General features: G+C 44.8%; 3 protein-coding genes across 3 annotated transcripts in view; 1 reads left to right on the top strand and 2 right to left on the bottom strand.

Moving 5' to 3' along the window:
* LOC8029944 (ATP-binding cassette sub-family F member 3) overlaps positions 1 to 3,976 on the bottom strand; it is a 39,364-nt gene extending 35,388 nt beyond the window's left edge. Inside the window, exons 1-2 of the mRNA XM_029979986.4 lie at positions 3,645 to 3,976; positions 3,008 to 3,155 (exon numbers count right to left, since the gene is read on the bottom strand). Coding sequence (XP_029835846.2) covers positions 3,008 to 3,155; positions 3,645 to 3,717 — 221 coding nt within the window. The 5' untranslated portion in view covers positions 3,718 to 3,976. The remainder of the gene's footprint in view (positions 1 to 3,007; positions 3,156 to 3,644) is intronic.
* A 172-nt stretch (positions 3,977 to 4,148) lies between these two features.
* Positions 4,149 to 7,777, top strand: LOC8029943 (dolichyl-diphosphooligosaccharide--protein glycosyltransferase 48 kDa subunit). Its single transcript, XM_029979990.3, has 11 exons — positions 4,149 to 4,362; positions 4,460 to 4,570; positions 4,649 to 4,735; positions 4,803 to 4,906; positions 5,252 to 5,346; positions 5,423 to 5,516; positions 5,599 to 5,744; positions 6,434 to 6,581; positions 6,662 to 6,782; positions 7,166 to 7,272; positions 7,356 to 7,777. Exons 1-11 carry the CDS (start codon positions 4,218 to 4,220, stop codon positions 7,509 to 7,511), a joined length of 1,314 nt encoding a protein of 437 aa, XP_029835850.1. The 5' UTR covers positions 4,149 to 4,217; the 3' UTR covers positions 7,512 to 7,777.
* A 96-nt stretch (positions 7,778 to 7,873) lies between these two features.
* Positions 7,874 to 19,194, bottom strand: LOC115319928. Its single transcript, XM_040216168.3, has 9 exons — positions 19,118 to 19,194; positions 18,952 to 19,030; positions 18,768 to 18,839; positions 17,093 to 17,194; positions 15,175 to 15,249; positions 14,453 to 14,531; positions 10,593 to 10,664; positions 10,315 to 10,383; positions 7,874 to 9,629 (listed from the first exon to the last, which is right to left on the bottom strand). Exons 1-9 carry the CDS (start codon positions 19,192 to 19,194, stop codon positions 7,924 to 7,926), a joined length of 2,331 nt encoding a protein of 776 aa, XP_040072102.1. The 3' UTR covers positions 7,874 to 7,923.
* Between the last annotated feature and the right edge of the window lie 3,876 nt (positions 19,195 to 23,070).

Here is a 23,070-nt window from a genome sequence, read left to right as displayed (position 1 = left end):
AACAATATGCCAAGAAATATCCTTTGCGCATTTTTCGAATGTTAAAAAATTGAGGGGAGGTGACTTATTGCGGAATGGGCAGACGTTCGGTATTTTACGCTATATTCTACCAATTCATAGATGGTCACACACCAACTCCCATAACTAAGATCAAGCGGAACATGTCATTGGCCAACGTCTGGCACTTGCTCGGGCAATACTGGCAAAGGAATGGTCAAGTCCACCCAAGCGAGTGGCAGGGGTATGGTTGATCACCTTGCCAGACAACACCAGCCGTCGGTCGAAGCTGACTGAGGAGTGGCTATCCTCCATTTTACCTTACCATGGACTGCAGAGCTCACAAGAGCCGCCGAAGCCAATCTAATGCCGTGCGAGTGTCAAGTGACCTTTGAGAGGGGCGCGGGGACGTGCGGGGCGCACAGTCCCACGATACATTCGCGACGCTGGATTGGCTCGTATGGCTCGTAGCATCCACTGTGGTCTATCGTAAAGAGGAACAGAGTATGATGGCTGCTGATGCCTGGCAGGCTCTGTGCAGCAATGGTTCTCTCACAAAGATACCACCGAATAACTGACATCAAACGATTGCCACGGAGGCGAGCGGTAATAGAATCGATATAGGAACAAAGCAATTTCGCAGGCTTTTTCACCGAGATAACATGGTCATAAAATTTACGTTTATGTGTTACGTCCGACGGAGCCCGAAATAAAAATTGAAGTTACGTTCAACGTAAATTGACCCCAAGGTTTCGAGTTACGTCCGGAGTAACCCAATATGAAAATTAAAGTTTCGTCCGGAGTAACCCAATATGAAAATTAAAGTTACGTCCGACGAAACCCGAAATAAAAATTAAAGTTACGACCTGTGCAACCTACGCGTATGTTTCGCTTTACGGCCGATACATGACGTAAATACAAAACTATCGTGAACTATTACTGCGTTACGTCCAAAGCAGCGTTCGTAAATCGGGTCAAATCTCAACTCTATGCGTACCTTCATCTTTGTTAAAAGGGCTGGAGTGTGTTCCTCGCACATCGAGGCTGCTGAGGCTGGGTGGGTTCGATGCCTGTCACATACACCTTTTTTCTTTCTCTTCTTTCCTCTCCCTTTATTGCATTTATTTTTTTTTATATCAATACCTTTCTTGCTGTTCTTGCCGCGTTTGTTACACTTGCTTGTAGCCCTTGCTGGCTAGGGCTGAGAGCAAGGTTGATATGGCTAAAGGCCGAGGGTCTATTGCCATTCTCAGACCCAGGCGGCACCCTCGAAACAGCTCTTTATTTATTTTATTTATTTATCAATACTATTATTCCAATACATGGAATATAATAGGAGTGGCACAAGAATGAAGCACTATGTATACAAGATGCTTGCAATGTAAGTGTAGGCCCCCGCCACTAGAATGTCGCGAAAGAAACTCTGAGCTACAATTGACAGCAGTGTGTCGGCAAGTATACACATAGCAGTGCATGAACAATTACATAAAAGATTATCTTGCAGACAGTAGCAAATATGACACAAGTGTTTTAACAGTGGAACGCCTTTGACAGTGAGCCGCCGATTGCAAAAAGAAAATCATATTTATACAGTTGATAACAGTTGCTCAAGAAACGAGGAAACACACTCACAGTTGACTATATCTCGAGGTAGTTTGTTCCAATCGGATACAGTACGCGGAAAAAAAGAGTACTTAAACGCATCTACCTGAGAGTGACATTCAATAATTATTTTCGGGTGTGTGAATCGAGTGTTGGTCCTTTGGGAAAAAGCGATATATTTATCTTGAGGTATTCTTATGGCTCCATTCACGATTAGATAAAGCATTTTTAACCGGGCTATCTTTCTTCCGGATGACAGCGATGTTAAACCCGTTTGAAGCATTAATTTTGATGGTGAGTTCATTCTTCCGAATTTGTATTTAAGACACTCTGGAAGAAAACATTGCCAAAGCTAGTGCGCGTGGCGACCTGAGTGGTACGTGAAGATTGTGCCAGTTATCAACAAGTCTACAGGAAACCTTGCTGTTGTAAACAGCACGTTCGTATCACATTCCCATTCTATATCTCTTATTAATTGCTTTGAAAATCTGCGATTCTCAGAAAGCGTCGCAAGAAATTGTATTAAAGGAGAAAAATAATTGTCTTAAAGAAAGGAAAAACATGAGAAAGAAAATAATAATGTGACGGGCATCTGTACCTGGAAATACAGATGGAGTTGCGATTTTAACCAATTAACGAATGCTGCATCGGACGTAACGTAATAATAATTCATAATATGTTTGTGTTTATGTCATGTATCGGCCGTAAAGCGAAACATTCAATAAGGTTGCATAGGACACCAGAAGGTAACTCTAACTTTTATTTTCGTCAAACGTAACTTTCATTTTCATTTCGCGTCCTGTCAGACGTAACTCGAAACCTTGGGGTAAAGTTACGTCAGACGTAACTCTAATTTTTATTTTGGGTTCCGTCGGACATAACGCTAGACACTGCGTAAAATTTACTGCTGAATCGTGAGACATATGTATATTCTACTTCACATACCTGAGAAACAACCAATCAAATACTGAAATTAGGTTTTCTGGATTGGTTGAGTGTACAAAATAGCGGGCGAAGTGGCTGCGCTGCCAGCCCAGTAATCGATGGAGCAGAAGTGTACAGAGGGCTACACGGTTAGCGTATAAACAAGCGACCACCAATTTTTGCTGTTTTGATGTTAAAAGTGAAATTCTTTTACCAAGCCAATTAGTAGTGTGGCAGTTTTCGCTTATCCAGAGCACTAAGGCGGCAAAATTTCCTCTCAGTCAAAGTTCTGTCCGAGCAAAACGAGAAAGAGTGCAGATGTCATGTTTACGCTAACAGTGTCGCGCAGTGTACTTGGTACATACTCTACTAAACCGTCTGCAGCCGTTAGCCACTAAGTGGACAGATCGCGCGCGTGCGCAAACGTGTAAAACACTTTTAAAAAAATCTGTGAAAGACACATACACAAAAAAAGAAAGCGTACCCTTTCATGACGTGAAGTAGCCTAGCGCAGATGTCTCGAATTTCATTTTCGTCTTTGGAGTCGCCAGATATCTCGAGGAACATTTCACCGACCGCTTCGTAGACTTCGTCACATGTGGAGAAGTCGTCCTTTCCCCCGTCCAAGACACCTGGGAAGGGGAAAAGAACCCACGGGATCAATTTACAACCAGCTCTTTTTCCTCGGCTCCGTTCCATTCGTCCGCTACTCTGGCTTCGCAGTCATATCCACAAGCCATTCAACGTACAAATTTTGCAATTTATAAAGTTGAAAAAAAGTGTCGCGCCCGTAAGGCTGGCTGAAGAGGAGCCTTTGACAGCTAGCGCTTTTCCAACTCTTTCCAGTACCTCCCGATTAATACAGACAGTAGTGTCACTCTCAACTTATCAACAAGTTGAAACAATTAGTCTTTATAGACCTATTTTTATTCATACATAAATCGAGTAAAGTGTCGTCGAGCGGTAATCAATTGGCACGGGTTGCGTAAAGCGAGGTACCCCGGTGCCCACAAGCCGCTAGTCGGTTTTCGGGTGGGTTCTGCTGCAAGTTTACATCAAAATTTGTCCGACCTAGGGCGAGTGTTTTAGCACCACTTTCAATTGTACGGACCGCCACCAACCTTCGAGGTAGTCGAACAAGTCCTCATCAATGTCCGGGAATGCATCACTCAGTACGTCTTCGACAGCTTCCATCTTGAGCGCAAAAGGGAGGAGCAGTTGCCAGCCCCCGTTTCCGTTTCCTCCGAAACAGATGATTGCTTAACGAAAATAAATAAAAAATGCAGAGGAAGAAATCTCGTTGATGCAATAAGCTACGCGTCGATATACTGAAAAGAAATGCGCGGTCACGACGTATCAACGTGTCAATCACGTAAATTTAGCATATTTTTGTCAGCAGTTTTACGTGATTGACGTTGGCCGCTTTCCATTGGCTCGTAGTTGGCCAACGGACGCCACGCGTGGCTGCGCGAAACAAAAGAGTACCATTAATATTTGATTAGATATTGCAATTAATAAATATGAGAATAGCTATAAACATTTTGTAACGCATTGCCTCGTACTAATAGATCACACAGGTTTTTAAAAAAATTGGTGGGTATTATAGTATCTTTAACGTGCAATTTTACACGTGGATAGCTGTGCGGCAGGCGCACGCTGGTGTTGTGCTGCCGTGGCGTGCCGGTATCAACAACATGGCTCTTCGCGTGTGCCTCGTCTCTTCAATTTTTTTAATTTTCCTATCATTACCGCAAGTTTTCGGGGGTGGTGAGACGCTGGTATTGCTAGACAACTTAGCGATAAAAGAGGCACATTCAATTTTTTTCAAGTCGTTGCAAGGTAAGGCGACGATATTGAGTCCGATAGCCGGGCGTTTTCGAGTTGCCTGCGTCCGCTATGTGGGCCTCCACTGATTATATTTCTGTATGACCGTTAGATCGAGGATTTAAACTCACCTTCAAGTCTGCCGACGATCCAGCGCTGTCCTTAAAGAAGTATGGAGAGTACCTGTACAAGCACCTAATTCTTTTCTCGCCATCTGTTGAAGGTAAGCACACCAGTCGGGTCCCTTGGGTACGGGCTCGAACTCGGTGAAACTTTCACTATTTTCGTTTTGTCTTTCCAGAGTTTGGAGGTTCCATAAACGTTCAAGCGCTCACAGAGTTTGTCGACGATGGGGGCAACATATTGGCAGCCGCCAGCTCCAGCGTCGGTGAGTGCTCAGCTGTCGTCCTCTGGTTGTGACCATTTCTAAGTAAGTTTGTCTTTTTTCTTTCAAGGCGATGTCATGCGTGAACTGGCGAACGAAGTTGGCTTCGAGATTGACGAAGAAGGGAGCTACGTCATCGACCACTTGAACTACGACGTGTCCGACGAAGGGAAGGTAATCTGCACATGCCTCATTTCATAATTGGTTTTGTACTACCCCTCAAGTTGCTAGGTTTACCTACAAAGATAAGTTGTTTCCAGCTTTTCAACCTGTAAGAGTGAAGTCCAGTGACTCAACTGGTTTGCTCGAGCGCTGTGTGTATTTATGTATAAATGGGAGTATGCGTACCTCGATGAGCACAGGATGTCAGTTCGCCCCTTTCTGGTGGCCAGAAGCGCCTCGTTAATGCAGTCGAAGGTACGCTCTCCTACGCCCTTTTCCCCATTGTGTCCGACCAAGTGACGTCGGTGCAAGCTATGTGTAGCTAGCTGATGTTTCACATTCGTTGCGTTTTTGCAGCACACAACCATAGTTGCCGAGAGCGAGAACCTTATCAACGCCCCCACGGTGGTCGGCAGCAAGAACATCCCTCCCGTTCTGTTCAGGGGTGTAGGGTATGTCTTGGTAGACACAAAACTCTTAGACTTGTGTTCCTCAGATTTCGCAAAATATTAACTTTCTTTTTTGCAGCATCATCTCTGACCAGGACAACCCTCTTGTGCTTGAAGTTCTGACTGCCTCTTCGACAGCTTACAGTTACAACCCGGATAACAAGATCACTGAGGTAAGATTTCGCTTTGCGCACCAAGTCCGTTTGCTCCTCGGGGCACTTTGTGAACTGACAGTGGCGGCATCTTGTTCGACAGTACCCGCACGCAGTGGGCAAGAACACTCTGCTCGTGTCGGCCCTGCAAGCGAGGAACAACGCGCGCGTCGTGTTCTGTGGCTCTCTGGAGTTCTTCAGCGACAAGTTCTTCACCTCTCCTGTCCAAAATGCCCACGGTGGAAAGCGGTGCGTTCTGTTGCTCCAATTTAGATGGGGCCAATTCATTCTCAAATTTCGTCGGCAAAAAAAAAAAGTTGCCTGTGCGTTTTAAAAAAAACATAATTTTGCTGCAAGCTTTAAGGTTGGCAGTTGTAGGACCTGCAAGTACAATTTCGGTGGAAAACCTTTGGCGACCTTAGAGGGTCCGACCCAGACAACGAAACTCTGCTATTCAACCAGAATAAGTAAAGTTGCGTCGCGGGTAGCTTTATCTTTGCGTGGGTGGCACGCTGGAGGTGGTGATAGAATGCAAAATTTGGAGAACACGACATCCACCTAAGCCTAACATTCGTCGAGTTGAGAAATGGCATCGTGGGCGTCTTCGGAAATTATTTCGGCGAAACAAACCCATCGGGAAGAAAGACGATCCCGTTTTCTTTCTCGCCAACACCTGTATTTTATCAAACTAAATGCCACAAGCATCCACTGTGCCATTTCTCAATTTGACGAATATTAGGTTTGGGTAGACTTCGGATCATGGAGAAAATTTGTTTTCCCCGCTTTATCCATTGATCCAGTCAACTTCACGTTCTCAGACTTTGGCTTTCTGCTACGCTTAGTTAAGGTTTCATTTTCTCCGTCGGACCCTGGGGACTAAGAGTAGCGTTAAACCCCGTAATATATGTTCGTAGTGAGGAATTGCCTTCCTGAAACAGGTACGAGAGCTCTGGCAACCAGGCACTTGCCACGGCCCTCTCTCAATGGGTGTTCAAGGAGAAGGGGGTGCTGAGGGCACAGAACGTTCGCCACCACCCCAAGGGCCAGAAGACGCCTCCGGAAGCGTACACCGTCATGGACGACGTCGTAAGTCTCGTGAAATTAGTTTGTTTTGTCGGTATTTCCGTCTGGTGCGAATTCACCAACTTACGGAGTTTAACTTCCAGGTGTACAGCATCGAGGTGGAGATCCTGAAGGACGGCCAATGGGTGCCCTTCGACGCCGACGACTTGCAGCTAGAATTTGTTCGCATTGACCCGTTTGTACGCACCAAGCTGGTCAAGAAAGGTGAGTGCACCCTGTCTTTCCGAAGCCGCTCGCGAGAGAAAGTGCTCTTTGTCGGGGCTTCGTTTTTATGCGTTTATTCGGGCTAGCTTACGTTGCGTTGCGGCTGCGAAGCTGTTTAGAACATTAAAAGATGCTCTGTAATGTTTTTGTTCCACCGTTAGATGTCAAGACCGGCTGCAAAAAGGTTTTTTTTTGTTCATTTTAATAAACTAAAATATAGCTTGAAAAAGCTTATTTTTATGTTCTGGTTATAGAAATTTAGGTCTACAGGGATTACTCAACAATTTTATTTAACCCAGGTCTTCCTTAGCTTTTTATTTATTCTTCGAAGTTGGTTGTCTTTTTAATCTAGACAAACGAATGTGTGGCATCAACCAATGCAGGTCAGAAGTATGAGTCCCAATTCAAGGTTCCGGACGTTTACGGAGTGTACCAGTTCAAAGTGGACTACAACCGTGTCGGCTACACGCACCTCTACACTACCACTCAGGCAGGTTTTTGCTTTTCATCCAAACGTATAACTACACAAAAGCATGGTAGTATTGTCCTTCAATTTGACCTGCGTTTCCGCAGGTGTCTGTGCGGCCGCTGCAGCACACGCAGTACGAGCGCTTCATCCCGTCGGCGTACCCTTACTACCTGAGCGCCTTCTCCATGATGTTCGGCGTGTTCCTACTCAGCTGCGTGTTCCTCCACCACAAGGACGCCCCCAAGACTAAGTCGGACTGAGCAGCCGAGTTGCACCCAGGTCTACCATCATTCATTCCCGTTCAAAGCTGCCTCCGACGTCACCGCCATCTCTCATGGGCAAGGCTGTTTTTTTTGTGTTTCGAGGAGAGAGAGAGCGATTGTTTGTTTGTTTTTGTGAGCATGTAAGGGTGAGGACTGAGATTTCAAGCTGTTTTTTTTATTGGGGCAAGATTTTTTGTTTTTTTTTCCTTCTCGGTTGGGTGAGTTTGCAATAAAAAGTTGCTGCTGGAAGGGCAAGCGTCAAATGAACGTCCTTGCTTCAACAGATCCACGTCACAACAGTTGTGGAGCTTTTACATACTAAAAGGGAAGGCACACTGGCGGTGGCACTGCAACCATGTGCTTGGGAGGCCTTCCCAGCACCAGGTGCTCAAAACGAGAGCTCGACGAGTTATTCTTGCATGGCGAAGGCCTGCGAACAGTCCACCGTTTCGAGGCTTACGAAATCAGTGTCGCAATCCGTTTCTATGTCCTGGGAGGCGCTCGACAAGTCGTTATCAAATGTCAGGCTTGTGGTGTTGGACAAGGCGTCAAAGTCGCTGTCTTCCAAAGTTGTCCACGATCCGCTGGAGGTCAGCTGATCTTTGTCACAGTTTGCCCTCGTGATCGGCATCTCTTTCGGCGATGCGAAGGCTTCGGGCGGCGTTGTCGCCGTTTCCTTTGTCGGGACCTTGAACAGTCTCTTTTGATGGGGCGCTCTATGTGTGGCCTGCATGCCAGTGACGGTTTTTTGCACGCTTCCCGTTTTGGCAGCCGGTTTTTCTAGTGCTGCAACTTCCTTTAGTTGTACTGCCACCGTTGGTACCATGGCAACGGGTTTCGGCAGTAGAACTGTTGCCGCTGTGAAAGAGCCGCTTGCCGGTGCCGTGGCTGGTTTTGCCGGCACCTCGGCCGTTATATTGTTAAGTGTCCTCGCAGGTGTCACAGTTGGTCTTGCTGATGCTAATGCCTTGCCAGCTCTCTCTGCCGGACCCTTAGCTTGTTTTGCAAGTGCTGCAGCATCGTTTAAAAGTTGGGCAACAACGTCTGCGGCTGGCTCCTTGGCACCCGGCTTCTTCAGTTTCTTGGGTTTGCCGTTTATTTCTTTCTTGGCCTTGCTCAGAGTCTTGCTTTTGTCTCCTTTGAAAGCTGTTTTTTCTTTGAAAAATTTTGGGACTCCTTGCTTTACCTGTTTCATAGGAGCAACCTCTGGCACGAGATCAGCACCACTTTGCATTCCGCTGCTTGTTATAGTGTTTCTCTGCTCACTGCGAGACGCCGCGCCAAACGGTGGCACCGACGCCGTTGTCGACTCTTTCGGCATAAGTTGCGAAAGCAACTCTCCGCTCGCTGTTGCATCTGAAGCTGGGACGATTTCAGTTTTGGCGTCTGCCAGGCAGGTCCCATCGTCGGAACGGCCATCTTTTTCCACGTCGTTGCCTAGAAACTGAATGAGGGAATTTATGTTTCCGATGCCTTCCAAGCTCTCTTGAGTCTGCCCTCCCGTGATCGAGAGCAGAGTCTCGGACAAGACTGGTGTCCCATTCGGTAACTTCGTGGCAGAAGCCTTGGTCGCCGGCTTTAGTTGTGCCAGTACACGCGATTGCTCACTTGCTGCACCGAACCTCTGAAGCAGAGGCAAAGTGTCGACTTGAACTTTAACCTGGCTGGCTTGTATCGGGCTTACTGGTCCTTGTTTTTCAGCTTCGATGTGCATCTTTGGTTGCTGATCCTCGTTTGGGGAACAGTTTGCTTGAATCGCGGATAAACAGTGGACGGGATTCGGATTTAAAGCTTTGTTTGGAACGGGGACAGTAATGGCTGCCTCCTCTTGGATCTGAGGTTGCGCTGAAGGCAAATTTTGAAGCACTGCTGCAGCCGCTAATTGTGGAAGTTGCTGAATGATGTTGGTTGCGCCCGCTGCACTCTTCGTCTGCTCCTGGCACTGCATGGTATTCTGGTAAGCCCCAACATCTTTCCTTTTCTGCATTTTTTTTATGGTTTCGGTGGCTGACTGGTATTTTGGCGTTTGGTCACTTTTAGAAGCCGCTATCCTTTCTTTGGCTCCCTTAAATGCCGGTCTGGATGCTTGTCCAAGGCTGCTAGTCGCTGCACTTCCTAGAAAACAATGTGTGCGGGGCTTATGGTTTCAGAACTCTCGAATTAAAAAGAAAGTAAAGTTTTTGTCATTGTGGTTTTGATAGCAGTTTCTATAAACTTACTGTCGTGTTTTTAATGCATACATGCACTGGGATGTCGGTAGCAATGTGAAAGACATTGAAGTAGGACACTTAAAATTGTGCATTCTTTTTCAACGGTAAAAGTTGTCTACTTAAAATCTCGAGAGATGTCCCAACCCCGAAAGATAGCCCACCCCTATTTTTGGCTTGATTTGCTGTATTTTTTTAAACACCAAAAGACAGCCCACTCCTAGTAATAGAAGTGTTGGGATCTGTGATGACCTAAGCATAAATGCGGCTAGTTAGCTATGGCAGGATATAAGCGGACGTCGCTGACTGGCAAGTAGTCATCTTTGCTTCGTTGCCCTTCGCCACCATAACAAGCTTAGAAGAGACATGACCTAAAAATAGCCATTTTTTTTTTTAACTTTTGATCGTACACCGAAAGTTAGCCCACTCCATATTTTCACCAAATTTGCTCTTGATGTCAGGTGGGCTATCTCTCGGGATTTTACGGTAGTCATTTTGATCTGTTGCATTCTTTTATATGTGTCTAGGTAGAGAGTTCATGCTTTTACTGTTTAATATGAGCCTCTAGTTTACTTCGATGTAGCAGCCCTTACCTGACTGCGTTTGCCGAGTCTCTTGAGTAGTGGTCCCCACCTTTGGTGGTTTGCCCCTGGGACGTTTGGCTGCGACGAGACCAATATCAGGTGTTACAAAGTGCAGATTGTAACTAACAACAAAATCTGTCTGTTTTTAACAAATAAAAATTAATTTTAATGTAAATTTGTTCAGCAAAACTGTGCTTTATTTTTGTCCATGCCTTCTCGGAGGCAGGCTTTGGACAGAGCAAGCAGCCCCAAATTTTTAGCTTCTTTTTTTCTTTTCCAAAATATACCTGTCTGCATGTCACTGGTCAATGGCTGAGTGGTGGTCTTGCATTTCGTTGACTTCTTCCTGGGCTGCTTGGCTGCAACATCCAGAGTGTTCTCAATTCATGAGTCTCAGGTGGAGCTATTTTGTTCCAAACCATGGAACTTTAACGCATTTGAGAGAAATGTGAGCCATGTTTTTATTGCGGTAAAATTAAAATATGCATCATCAAGTGTTAAGTCTCTGCCGAATGTAGTATTGGAATGAAATGTGAATGTTGCAATGCGTGGCCTTTGACAGATGCAGCGCTATCTGCACATCGCAGAAAGTGCACACTCTTGAAGCCCTCTCTCCACTCAGCAGTTTTATCAGCCTCCAAGTAGTGCAGCATGTAGCAAAGGCCGTGCATTCGAGTGGTCACATTTTATTTCGTTCCAATAGTATATAGGCTACTGGCTCTGATCAGATATCATTGTCAGAACCCAACATTGTTTTCAATGAACACTTGGCAGCCAACGGAACCCGCAAGTACGAGGAGATAACTAGCGTCTGCTACCAAGAGCGGGCCCCATTCTCTCATTACATATCGCTTAAAATCGCTTATTACTTTTTATTGCGGAGAAGGCGCCGTGGTAACCGAGCTTTGGTTGCACGTCAAAAGCTCCCCAGGTGGTCGAAGTTAATCCTCACTCCTCCGCTGGGGCGTGCCAGATGCCCGTCGTAGGTTTGGCACGTAAAACCCCCAAATTTGACTTTGACTTTGGCTTCTTACTTTTGAATTCAACAACACCAAGTTTTGAAATTTTGACATCTGATCTCGATTGCTAACACTGCATTTGGTTGGAGACTGGACATTTTGGCAATACATAGCTTTTTTGTTTTTTTTGCAGTAAGAAAAACACAATTCAGTAGGGACAGGTAAATAGTATTTTTTTTTTTCAGTTTGAAGCTAATAGTTACTTCGTACAAATAATTGTGAATCGAATAGAATAATTTCGAGGCGAAGCAAGTAGTTTTTTGGCTATCCACACAGTTGAGCTTAGAAAACCTTGAAACTAGCTAGGGAACAAAAAAAAAAAAAGGACCAAAATGGCAAAGTTTGAGGGTTCTCTAACATGATCGTTGGCCAGCTCGCCTGTGCAATTACTTTTATTTCAATACAGTCATGTGTCATTATTATGGACACTTCCGTTTCCCAGAAAAATCACCCTTAATGTGAATCGTCCATAATGATCCTGAGGCTCATTTGCTTAACACTTTGGGGTCATCCATTAGAGATGTCATCCACAATAGATTCAAGAAAGTAGATGTGTTGCTCCTATTTGCATTGCTACTTGTGTTCCAGCCTTGGTTGGTGAACTTATTTCAAGTTACTGCTCATGAACACAAGCTGTTCCACATGTTTTGGGAGTAGGAGCTTTCTTCTGGCAGTGAAAACATTCCCCAATGCTGAAAACAGCCTTTCACTGTAGCAGTAGATACTTCTCCTTCCACCAAATGAAAGGATTTTCTGTGCGAGGCCCGACGGGCGACAGGCTTACGCCACCTAGCCTAAAAATACACCAATTCCTTTGCCCTCCCTCCACATCATAAACCAATACTGTATTTTCCTGTGGAGAATAAACTTGAAAAATGTGTGTGGATATGGAACTCCAAGTTAAAGGTTTTAATATTTACAAGTTACTATACGGTCAGCACTTCCTTCAGAAACGGCATCGTTATTACTATCGCTGTTTACCTTTTTCCCCGCAGTAATGGCACGACCACGACGCATTCATTATTCCAGGCTTCTAGTCCTCATATCTGCAGTCTCCGGCTGCCCATGGCGTACAAACTCATGGGACACAGATTCACCATGGTGCATTACGAAATTGCCTGATGCATCGTATGACACGCCGTTTTGCACGCAAGCCGTCTCGGGAATTGTTTTTAAATCCAACATCTTCAAGAAGAAAAAAAATAAAAAATGCAGAAGATGACAGGCATTGCGTGCATACCGTTTTTTTTAGTCCAAAACTAAAGGGGAACTTCAGTCAATATTTTTTCATTTGAGATTATGACCATTTTTATCCAAAGCAGTGCCCCTGAATTAGAAGGTATAATTGTCTGTAGTTTTATAAATATCGCAGGCTCAGAGTTTGGTTTCAAGCGTCTACAGCCAAACTGAAACTATCTGCTAGCAGGATGGCAGCACTGATCATCAAGCGCACAGTCGCAATGGTATGCGGTACGCCTGATGCAGTACGTGGTACAACCATGCAACTGCAGCTCCCCTGCGACATGACGTCACAAGGGTGCTGCGCCAGTGTTCCTTGGCTAAAAGCTAACCAGCTTGCCACCCGCTAAAGAGCAGCTGGTCGCATCTTTAAAATCTGTTTCAGTGGAGTATCCGGCTTCACTTTGACGTAATATTTCGACTGTGATCATATTTCGTGCCCCTAAAGCGATACAGTCATTTATTTTGGTTTCGTTTCCCACTGGAGTTGCCCTTTAAAGTGATACGGAAAGGAAAATTGATACTCAGCACTGGTATTGTTTGTAGCCGGAGATTTAACCCGAGTGGCCTTCTTGCCTTTAGATATTTAAGCTTCACGCTGTATCAATCGGCAGTTCTAATACCAACATCATGTTCTCCAAATGAAGGGGGCAACAGTGCCTAAAGCATTATTTGCATAACAATCTTCAAAGCATACAATTTCAAGAGAAACTGTTTGCTCGGTGCTTCGATAGCACATGCCATCTTCAAATGCCTCGCGGCTACAATGCCTAAATGAAGTACACTTTGTGACACTGTTGGCGTGAACCAACGTCGGTGCTTTTTGGCACTTTGAAAGTGCGTTGGCGGGCACAAAACTTCACTGCTAGTTTAGTGTCCCAAATTAGCACTTTACACCACACTATACTTCGTCTCATCCCACAATGGACTAAAGCCCAGTGCTGCAGGCCACTAAGTCCAATCACGAGCTTGTTAGAAATCACATGGTATATTTGCTCCGTCGTACGTATTAGTGCATCAAGATGCAACTTGCAGAGGCGAGTTTTTCGTCTGCTTATCGAGCTGTTGCGGCGGCTCCGTCTGCTTCCTACTACTGAGGACTACTGCATGATTAAATACCATCGGGAAGTGATGGGGCGAAGAAAACCCGGTATCAGAACCAATGGCCATTAAGAAATGAAGATGAGTCGGATAGAGTGTTTGACATGGGATGTATGTACAGACTGTTTGCTGAAGAGGCATGCGGGTCCAGGTATGTTTTACATCCACAAAAGTTGGACTGGATGAGATTGTTATGGCTAAGGCGAAACGACTTCATGTCAGTGTTGCCTCCGCGCCGTCCAACTTCTTGAAACAGTTGACATGTTTACGAAATATCGCAGGACCGTTTATAAAACTAAATACCATGTACCTTTATTTCACCAATATAAAGTAGCGCACTATCATAACAGAGAACCATATGCATTATATTAGTACTCTTCGTAGTGTGCGTATCGGAATTTCTCTAGCACACTCTTTCGCAGCGCGGATGCAAGCTCTTCTGAGACAGTGCTCTGCCTGCCAGCCTAGTTCATCATAGGGTGAGACGGAGTATAATAGTTTTGACGACAGCTCTTTGATTCTAAGAGAAGCACAGAAAAAAAACTGCATTCGCTCGTCCACGCTAACAGTGCCGCGCAGTGTACACTGGGTGGCATTATTGACTCAAACCGAGCACCAGCCAAATGGGTAAAATGCTTCACGGGGTACCTTTGGCATGCTCAGCCAGGAAGCGGACTGCTACCGTTTTATGATGGGGAATAGTGGCAGTTCATTCCAGTCTTCTTAACACGTGTATACTAAGCTCATTGCCTCCCACTCTACCGCGCAGGTGCAAATCGGCCACTTACATTTAGTCTGTGTCCGTCGCAGTGACGCACTTCGTAAGGGAGGGTAGTTGTTGATGAAGCAGTACTCCGCTATCCGTTCCTGGATTTGGAAGAAACGTGGCAGCATTTTAATGTAGCGTGCGTCATGGGGCTGGGTTTCACGAGAGGTGTGAGACATTACACTCGAGCTTTACACGACCGGCATCAGTGTGTGCCACGCTACACCCATACTTGTCGTCAAGTTGCGCAATGTTGCGGTGTCGCGCGACATCACGGTATCTTGCGACCCCGACTGCATGTGACTGTGACTTCACGTGATGTCAGAGTCTCGCGACCTCGTGATGCCACACGCACGCACATCACGTGCCCAGCTCGTTCACAGCACAATGCGTGCATCTCCACAAATTTTTCATACAATCAATATTTTTTTTTTGTCCTCGGTGGCTCGTTGAGAATTCGAGACTTAGCAAAATGAGATACCTGACGAAATCATCATACCTCGGTTCAATCATTTATGTATCGTGACTCATACCTGGGCTCTCGACGGGAACCCCATTGGTTGTGGTCGATTGATCACATTTGCCAGCCAATGCGAGTGAGGCTCTACCCGTGAGGTAGCATAGCCCCACTGCAGTGATGACACTATATATTGTTTTCTGTCATGACGCTTTCGCATCTTACATTGTCACCGAGTTACCTTCGCCAAAAACACATTGTATTAAAAAAAAAAAAAAAAGCCTTACCGGAAGGGAGAGTTTGACTGCGAGCTTTGCCCTCTCGACGGCATCGTTGAATGCTTTCTTGTATTTCTTGACAACCTAACGAAGACATACATTATGGTTTGGGTGCTTTGTTGTTAAATCTGATTCTTCCACAGAGAAAAAGTTGTTTCTTGAGCCTCTTTTTATTTACTTGGAGCAAAGATGATGTCTGTATCCAATTAATCATATTTTATTGTATGCATTATGTGTAATTACGATTGGAGCCACATAATGGCAGTGAAAAGAACAGACTGCAAGTTTTTGACGTGCCCAAACAATAATAAATAATTGCATATTAGATTTGGTGATTTCAAATATTGAATGAAATTGTTTTCATAAAATGTGAAACCAGTATAGAAAACAAAGGCTCTCCTAGTGCCTTAAAGCCATATTTCCTTTTTCAGTAGGGCTCATTAGCTGCATTTTTAATTGAAACATTGCTGCAACACAAAATCGGCAATCTTTATGCTCGTTTAAAAAGACAGTTGCAAATTGGTTATGCTTTAGAAATTAGAATAGAAAAATTGTCTGCATGGCATCTTGGTAACAATTTCATAATAGTAGCAGTGCAAGTTTTACTTTAGCAAGCAATATTAAAATGCAGCAAAAATAAAAACAATTTTTTTTTTTATTGTATGCTAACAGACACTGTTGCAGGAGCTGCCTATTCCTCTTGCGCTTTGCGAGAAGGCGGCACCTGCAACGTCCCCCCCCGCCCCCCCCCCCCCCATCATGAATGCCACTTCACCATGGCACAACCGTGCCGTGGGGAGAAGTGCGCTGAATAGAGCTAAAATGATCTCTACAAATTCTCCGAAATTTTCTAAACTTTTAGAGGCTACAGTTTGATTGGAAAGTTGAATCATCAAATATTCCCAGGTCTCTAATCAACAGTTTTATATATTCACACCTTAATTCTTTTAAATCTCTAGTGACAGATAAGCACAAATTCTTTTGTTTCTTAGTAAAAATTATACATCCCACACAGTCCTCAGGTTGCTAACCTTAAGGCGGGGGGGAGGGAGGAGAAAAGAAGAGAGGCAGAACCCAGTCTTTTTGTTGTTGTTTTTATTATTAAAAACGGAACCAGATTGTCCTTCGAACCGTGCAAAACAAACCTAAGAATGAACATGATGCATGCAAGCTTGATTTGAAATTTATATTTTGCTATTCTGTCTTTCCCAATTTTTTATCTTTTTAAGACTACAGTAAAACCTCGTTATAACAAAGTTGAAGGAGCGGTTGTAATTATTTCGTTATAACCATTAGTTTGTTATAGCCAATGTCCATTTCTTCCCAGTATTAGCAAGCAAGGGGAATTATAATTGCTTTGTTATATCCATTAGTTTGTTATATCCCGTTTTGTTATAACGAGGTTTTAGTGTACAAAGTTGGTATAACTATGCAAGAAAAAACAGAGAGAGTGGGAGACGAGAGCACGGAGGGACATCAAAACACCAAGCTCTGGTTGGAAGGATTGATGAGTAGACATAAAGCTAGCTGCCTTTGTCTCCACTGCATTCGTCGAACACTGAACGCCAGTGCCCGGGGTTTGTTATCGAACACGTTCAGACAGTGCAGTGGAGATGCGTCTACTCACTGATCATTCCAACCAGAACTTGGCGTTCTAACGTCTCCGCACACTCTCGTCTCCTCCTATCCCCCAGTTTCTGCCCGCATAGTCACTGACAATCTTAGAACGGTGGGTAGGCGTTTCAGTGGCTCCGCCTCCAATGTGAGCAACGTCTCGTGCACCTGGAGCGTGTGCGCATAGCCAAGCCATATGCTCGGCCTCCAGCTCAAGCTGGAGGCCAAGCATTGAAAAAAAAAAAGGGCGTTCTGCCGTTCTCCTTTTGGCGGTGATTATAGTTAATGCTTTTGGGAGAGCAGAGGTCCTTGCCTTGTTCCCTGGCACGCCTTCCTGACAAAACGGCATGCAGCGATCCTCTCGAACCCAGGCACGGGTCACATTCTTGTCCAGGAAGGTAACGTGGTAGTGAGTCTGCCAAGTGGGAAGACTCACAGTGCTACACTCGGTATGCTCTACACTGCTTAATTGGAAATGTCGGCGAGCTTGGATGTTCATGCAATGTGTGATTTATTGAATGCAACAGCCTTATTGTTCTTGTTGGTAAAAAGGTTGATGCAGTCCAGCCTGGTTAGAGTTTCGGGTGGCCAACAAAGAAGTAAGGCAGTTTTTTTTGTTTTTTTCTGGTTTAATGGGTGCTGAATCATGCACAGTTATGCCGGCCATTTTATTTAGGGTCTCGATGAATATGCATGTGGTTTTCATTAATATGTTGGAAAACGTCGGAGCATAAAGGAGCCTGAGCAAGCAAAGACAGTCGTTTTCCCTATCCAGCAAGCTTTGGCTCAACTGAAGAAAGCTGATTTGGGCCAATTTTTTTCCTTGTCACCAACCTTCTCGTTCTGCTTTCTTCTTCCAGTCATATCGGTTTTTTATTATCTCTTTTTTTTCCAAAATCATTCTGTTCATCGGACATCTTTGTGAATACTGGAAGAAGTTGAGTAGTACTTGTACAGCTATCTACAAAGCAGACAGTTGTACAAGGGTGCACTCATTTTTTTTTTGTAGATGTGTTTCGCTTGTACAGAAGGTCAATTTGTAAGCCACCGTGATTGTACATCATTCCGACTTCTTTTCCACTTACAAACAAGCTAAGAACAGTTACATCGTTAATCTGGTCCATCCTTAAAAATGTAGCAGTGTGTACTGATGCAATGTAATCCAGATGAAACTTTAAACAAAGACATGGAAGTGATCATGCCTAGTTGCTGCTACTCCATGCAAAATCAATTCTGAGGAAGTTGCTAGTATATTTTCCAGCCCAATAATGGTTAATGAACTTACTCTTTCAAGTAAGGGAAAATACTTGTACAAAACAATGCTTTTTTTTTTTTATTACTTAATGACTTGATGTTGCATTTACTACAGTTGTGGACAACAAGAAAAATGTAGGTCTGCATGTTGCCCTGCCTCCAGCATGAGCCTCCTACATACCGATTTGGTGCCACTTGAGCTTCAAGCATGCTGGCATGATCAAGAAACTACAAAAGGCATTTGGCTTGTAGTGGAGGCAAGGCCACGTAGAGACCTTTATCAATTCAAAGGAGGAGGAAAAATTCTGCAATGATCTCACGACGTCGGACAGCAACAGCTGTGCTGCTTATTCTACGATGATGATGATCGATTGACATTGTACCGATTGTGCGTCGTAGGGTGATCCGATATTGAAATGATGTTGCATTCATTTAGCGTCAATACGTCGATGATGAATAAATGACTTTAAGGTCGTGATGTGTTTCCCTGCCAAATTTAGCGGGGAAATTGAATTGGTGCATAGCTCACGCGACATGAATTTTTCCATTAATTTAGCGGGGTACCTGAATTTGTCTGTAGGTCCCATGACGTCGGGTCACGTGATACCAATTTTCTAGCGAACAATAAAGGTTTTCCAATCCAAAATACCAAATTTGGCGGGCAAACTGTATAGGATAGGTCATGTGTCATCAATTTTTTCACCAAGTTTAGCAAAGAAACTGATGGTGTTTACGCTCGTGCTGTCAAAAATCCGGGGAACGGGCCACTCCCAGCTGACGCTGTAAAACAGGAAGGGAAGGTTAACCTGGAAAGTTGACGCCGGCTATCTGCGAGTGACTATCCAATTTAGGACTGTTTTTAACGGTTGGCTCTGTCCAGCTCTGGTGTCTTGGTTAGTGCACTAACACAACCCCTACCACACGATCCTCGTCGTAAGGGTCTTTGTTGCAGACGTAGAGGCAACTGTCGGGGTCGTCGTCGATCATGGCAGGCCACCTGTCGCGACCAATGACATCCTCAGAATTGTGCCAGGTGGGAGAGGAGGACCGAGGAAGCATGCAGTCATGGGAACTCTCTCCTCACCAGGGGTACGAGTCCAGCTTGGCCCACACGATGGAGCCGACAAAGAATTTGGAATCCACGGACTCCTCTTGGGACATGTCCTGCTGTGCCGCTGCACAGCTGTTGTACTGGGTGTCTAAATAAAGAAGGGCACGACCATTGTATTATGCGTTGCCTGCATACGACGGACTGTGCTTTGTTTGGAGTCTGAAGAAGGTTGGAGGATTGGTGCCTGCAGATTTAAACCTAAGGAGAAGCTTGCATTACAGATTCTCTTGACCTTATCTCGCTGAAAATACTTGTCCGCTAAATTAGCTGGGTACCACTGTGATGTATCATATACGAGCTGAAACACCCGGTCTAGGCTTCGTCTCCTTCTGCAGTCCCCAATCCAATTTGGCAAACAATCTGAAGTATGGGACCTTAACTTTGAATTTTATTCCTCCTTAGGGCACGGTGTAGACAATAATGCCACCGACCTATAATATGCTTGCTGCCGTTCTACAGAGGGCAAGTTTCCCCAGTTTCGTGTTAAGCGCTTGGTCTCTTGGTCAACGTCTTTGGTTTCGGAGGCATACAACATGAGGGCACAGACGTCGAGAAGTCCTAAAGTTTTAAAGGCTTGTTCGCACATTTGTATTTGACTGGGCTTCAGTGCATTGCATCGACTCCTAATTGCTTACGGCAAGAGAAGACACTGGCACCACCTATCGGGTAGCCTAGGAACACTAATCTGCTTATAACTAGACTGAAGGTTTTGCAGTATTTGCGAGAGCTTAAATCTATGCACTATGTCTATTGGGAGCGATCTCTTATAACATTGTCAGAGTTATTTCACGCCCACAGTACAACATGCAAAAAATTACATGACGGGAAATGTTCTAGGGCTACCCGATGGACGGCGACAGCGTGCCGGCACATTCTCTCGGCATGAGCTGTTTCGAGAGAATGCCACGCACAGTGCACTCAAAAGTGAAAATGCGAACTGGCCTTTTGTTTGCCGGAAAAAGCTTCGTGAAGTCAAAGAAAATATTGTCAACTCCATGGACTTTATAGTTTTAAATTGTGTCCATCACTTCCCGTGCTAAATACGCTTGCTGAATCCATCATTTTAGGAAGTTGTGAGTTTGAGGATTCTGTTATTAGAGTGCATGAGCACTTGCTCGAGTGAGTGCGAGCACTCCGTCGAGGAAGCTTTAGCCTGTTGCAGGCAAAGAAAAGTGGGACAAGCCTCTCCCACTTAGAGGGTTGCACTAATCGTGACTCCACACCTCCTCTCCATTCTTCACTCCGCTAAAGTGGAAAGGGTCAAGGACTTTGTGGGAAAAGCTTGTCCTGCTTTTCTTAACTTGCAACAGACTATAGATTCTGCTGGCTCCATTGAGCTGTGGTGACCTAGATTGGGCTTCCCTAATGGCCCTTTTGTGCCTGTTGTGGCTTATCTTTCACCCCCGAGTTAGTTTGAAGACAATCCTTCCCATTCCTTCCTGACAAACACACTAGTGCTTCATCCAGGAAATCCTGAACCCAGTTTTCCGCCAGGTGGTGCCAGTTATTTTGGCAATGGTGGATTCAAGGCCAAGAAAACGTAAACGATGGGCACCCTAAACATAAGACGAAGTTGTCTCGGACTACTGATCCTGAAATTGGCCAATGTTTTGTTAAGAAACGGCTTCTCAGCCCTGGAGAAGCTGCGCAACTCTTGGTGAAATTCAGATTACCATATCCTGTTGCAGGTTAAAGGAGCTGTGCAACGATATTCAATTGGAATGTTTTTCTCTCTACACGAGCTTACTGGCACACCTGGGACTCAAGGATACTCACACGCAACGCCACTGGCCAAGAAACTCCTTTGTTGCGGTGTAATTTCAAGGAGAAAAGCGATCATTTTCATTCAATCTCTCCTTTGCAAAATTTGATGACGTAACTCGGGGATCGCAGTACACCCAAGTGACGATATTTGAATGCAGTTCATAGATTGAACCCGAGCATTGCGTGGGCACTCGACTTGGGCTCGTGACAATTGCTAGCTCGAGAAGCATTCGGGTTGTGACCCGTGTCCAATCGCTGCAACGACGACAACAGCCGAGCCATAACAATGTCTGGAACTCAGCGCGTGTCCTGCGCTTTGCCAACCCCAGCGCGTGGCTATGATCAACACTGGCGGCATATAATCGGCTCCAGATCACGTGGCCGCTTGTTCTGGATGCGAGTTGAGGGGGTGAACGCTGCTCGTTTTTCTTAAATTTTTTTCTGGGACTTCTATTGCGTGGGGTGAAAAATGAACGCGTGTTTCATAGGTCATTAACGTTAGGGATTCGTTTTAAGCGGTATTTGTGCACAGTACAAAAATTGTTGCACAGCTCCTTTAAGAAAGGGAGGACAAGCTCCTACCGCGAAGCACACTGCCCTTCCCACTTAGCAGAGCAAACACCTGAGGGGAGGCAAATCCCTCCTCTTCAGCATTCACTCTGTTAATTAAGTGGAAGGGTTAAAGCCTTTGCGGGAGAATCTTGAAATTAAATAGCTCCAATATATATATACATTTTTTTTTTTTTAAGGAAGAGTTTTTTAAAGTTTAAAAGTAGCTGCACCAAGCATGATTAGTTTCAAGCCTTTCCCAAACAGAATTTTGTGGAGTTTTATATTTTTAAGTATTGGTGATTAGCCCTTGAATAATACCCTGAGTAAATTTATAATTACTAGAAATAAAATGTATGTATCGGTGATTTCCTTACACCCCCCCCCCCCCCTCCTTTTCTCTTGTTTTTTTTTTAAGGCACCCCCTTAATTCACGACTCCTCTATTCTCAATGCCCCCCCCCCCCCCCCCACCCCCCTTTCCCCAAACCACCCTAAAAATTTAGACACCTTCCCTAATTTCAATTCCTGGGGAAACCTCTGGTGCATATGTTCTTTTATGTTTTCGAGAGCAAATTGTAAAAAAGGTCTGAAGACAAAAACTTACATACGGCAGAGTCTTATTTTAAATAAGTTGTGTTCCATAATTATTACATGATTTTATCGAAAAGTCTAGTCTTGTGTAGAATGGGCCATAAAAGTATTTCCGCGTGTCAAGCAGTATGCAATAACCAATATAAGAAAATACGTAATTTTTTTTTTTTTTTTTACCCGTTTCGTATCTTAGTTTTTTGGGTCGCAGGTTGTGCTGTGGCCCTCTCTGATGTTTGCTTTTCCTGGGAGCCCTTGAAGGCGCTTCATCCCTCTCTTGTCTCCCCGGGGTTCCCATGATCACAGGCATGGTCCTAAGTTCGAGCAGTGATGACACGCCAATCTTAGCATTTCTTCTTTCTTTTTCACCAAAGATCTTAAATCGAGTCCGTACCTTCCTTCGGGAGCGTCGTCCATCACGAGATCGTCGTCGTTTTCTCGCGGGCGTACGACAATCGAAGCGTTGTTAACGCAGATGGAACGAGGAAGTTGCTTTCGACAAAAAGGTTAGCTGACAGGACGGTTACACTGTAATGTATGATTTCCTAGGTAAATAATACTAGCGCAGTGCACGACTCTGCTTGCGTGATGGCGAACAACGAACAGAAGCTGCGTTCCGTCTGCTAACAAACGGTTTTTCGCAAACTATGTTTGCACAAAATTTGATTGTGATGTCGTACTGAACTATTTTCTCGCAAAAACGCGTAATCACTGTTATCAATTTGTTTTCATTAGTCCGTTCAGAAATCAATATGAGGAATCTGGAAAGGATGATCGTCTGCTACCAAAAGCGCGCTCACGCGCGTGCGCTTTACCGCCGTCTGCTTCGACGACATTACGAGACAAAAAGAAGTCTCATAACACTTAGGACTGTGAAGCGTGGCTGAACTTTGAAGTTTTTCTTTGGAGTATTTTGTTGTGAACAGAAGTTGGGAATATGATAGCTGCCTTTTAACGATGGTCGACCGACGCAAAAAAGTTTTGCGCGTGATTTCGCGCTCATTTTGACGCGCACGTTAGTTT

The sequence above is a fragment of the Ixodes scapularis genome, unplaced genomic scaffold (genome assembly GCF_016920785.2).
Source record: "Ixodes scapularis isolate PalLabHiFi unplaced genomic scaffold, ASM1692078v2 PGA_scaffold1__304_contigs__length_218370807, whole genome shotgun sequence".
Lineage (NCBI taxonomy): Eukaryota > Metazoa > Arthropoda > Arachnida > Ixodida > Ixodidae > Ixodes > Ixodes scapularis.
The sequence above is the reverse complement of the archived record's forward strand: the minus strand, read 5'-3'. Positions and strand labels throughout refer to the sequence as shown.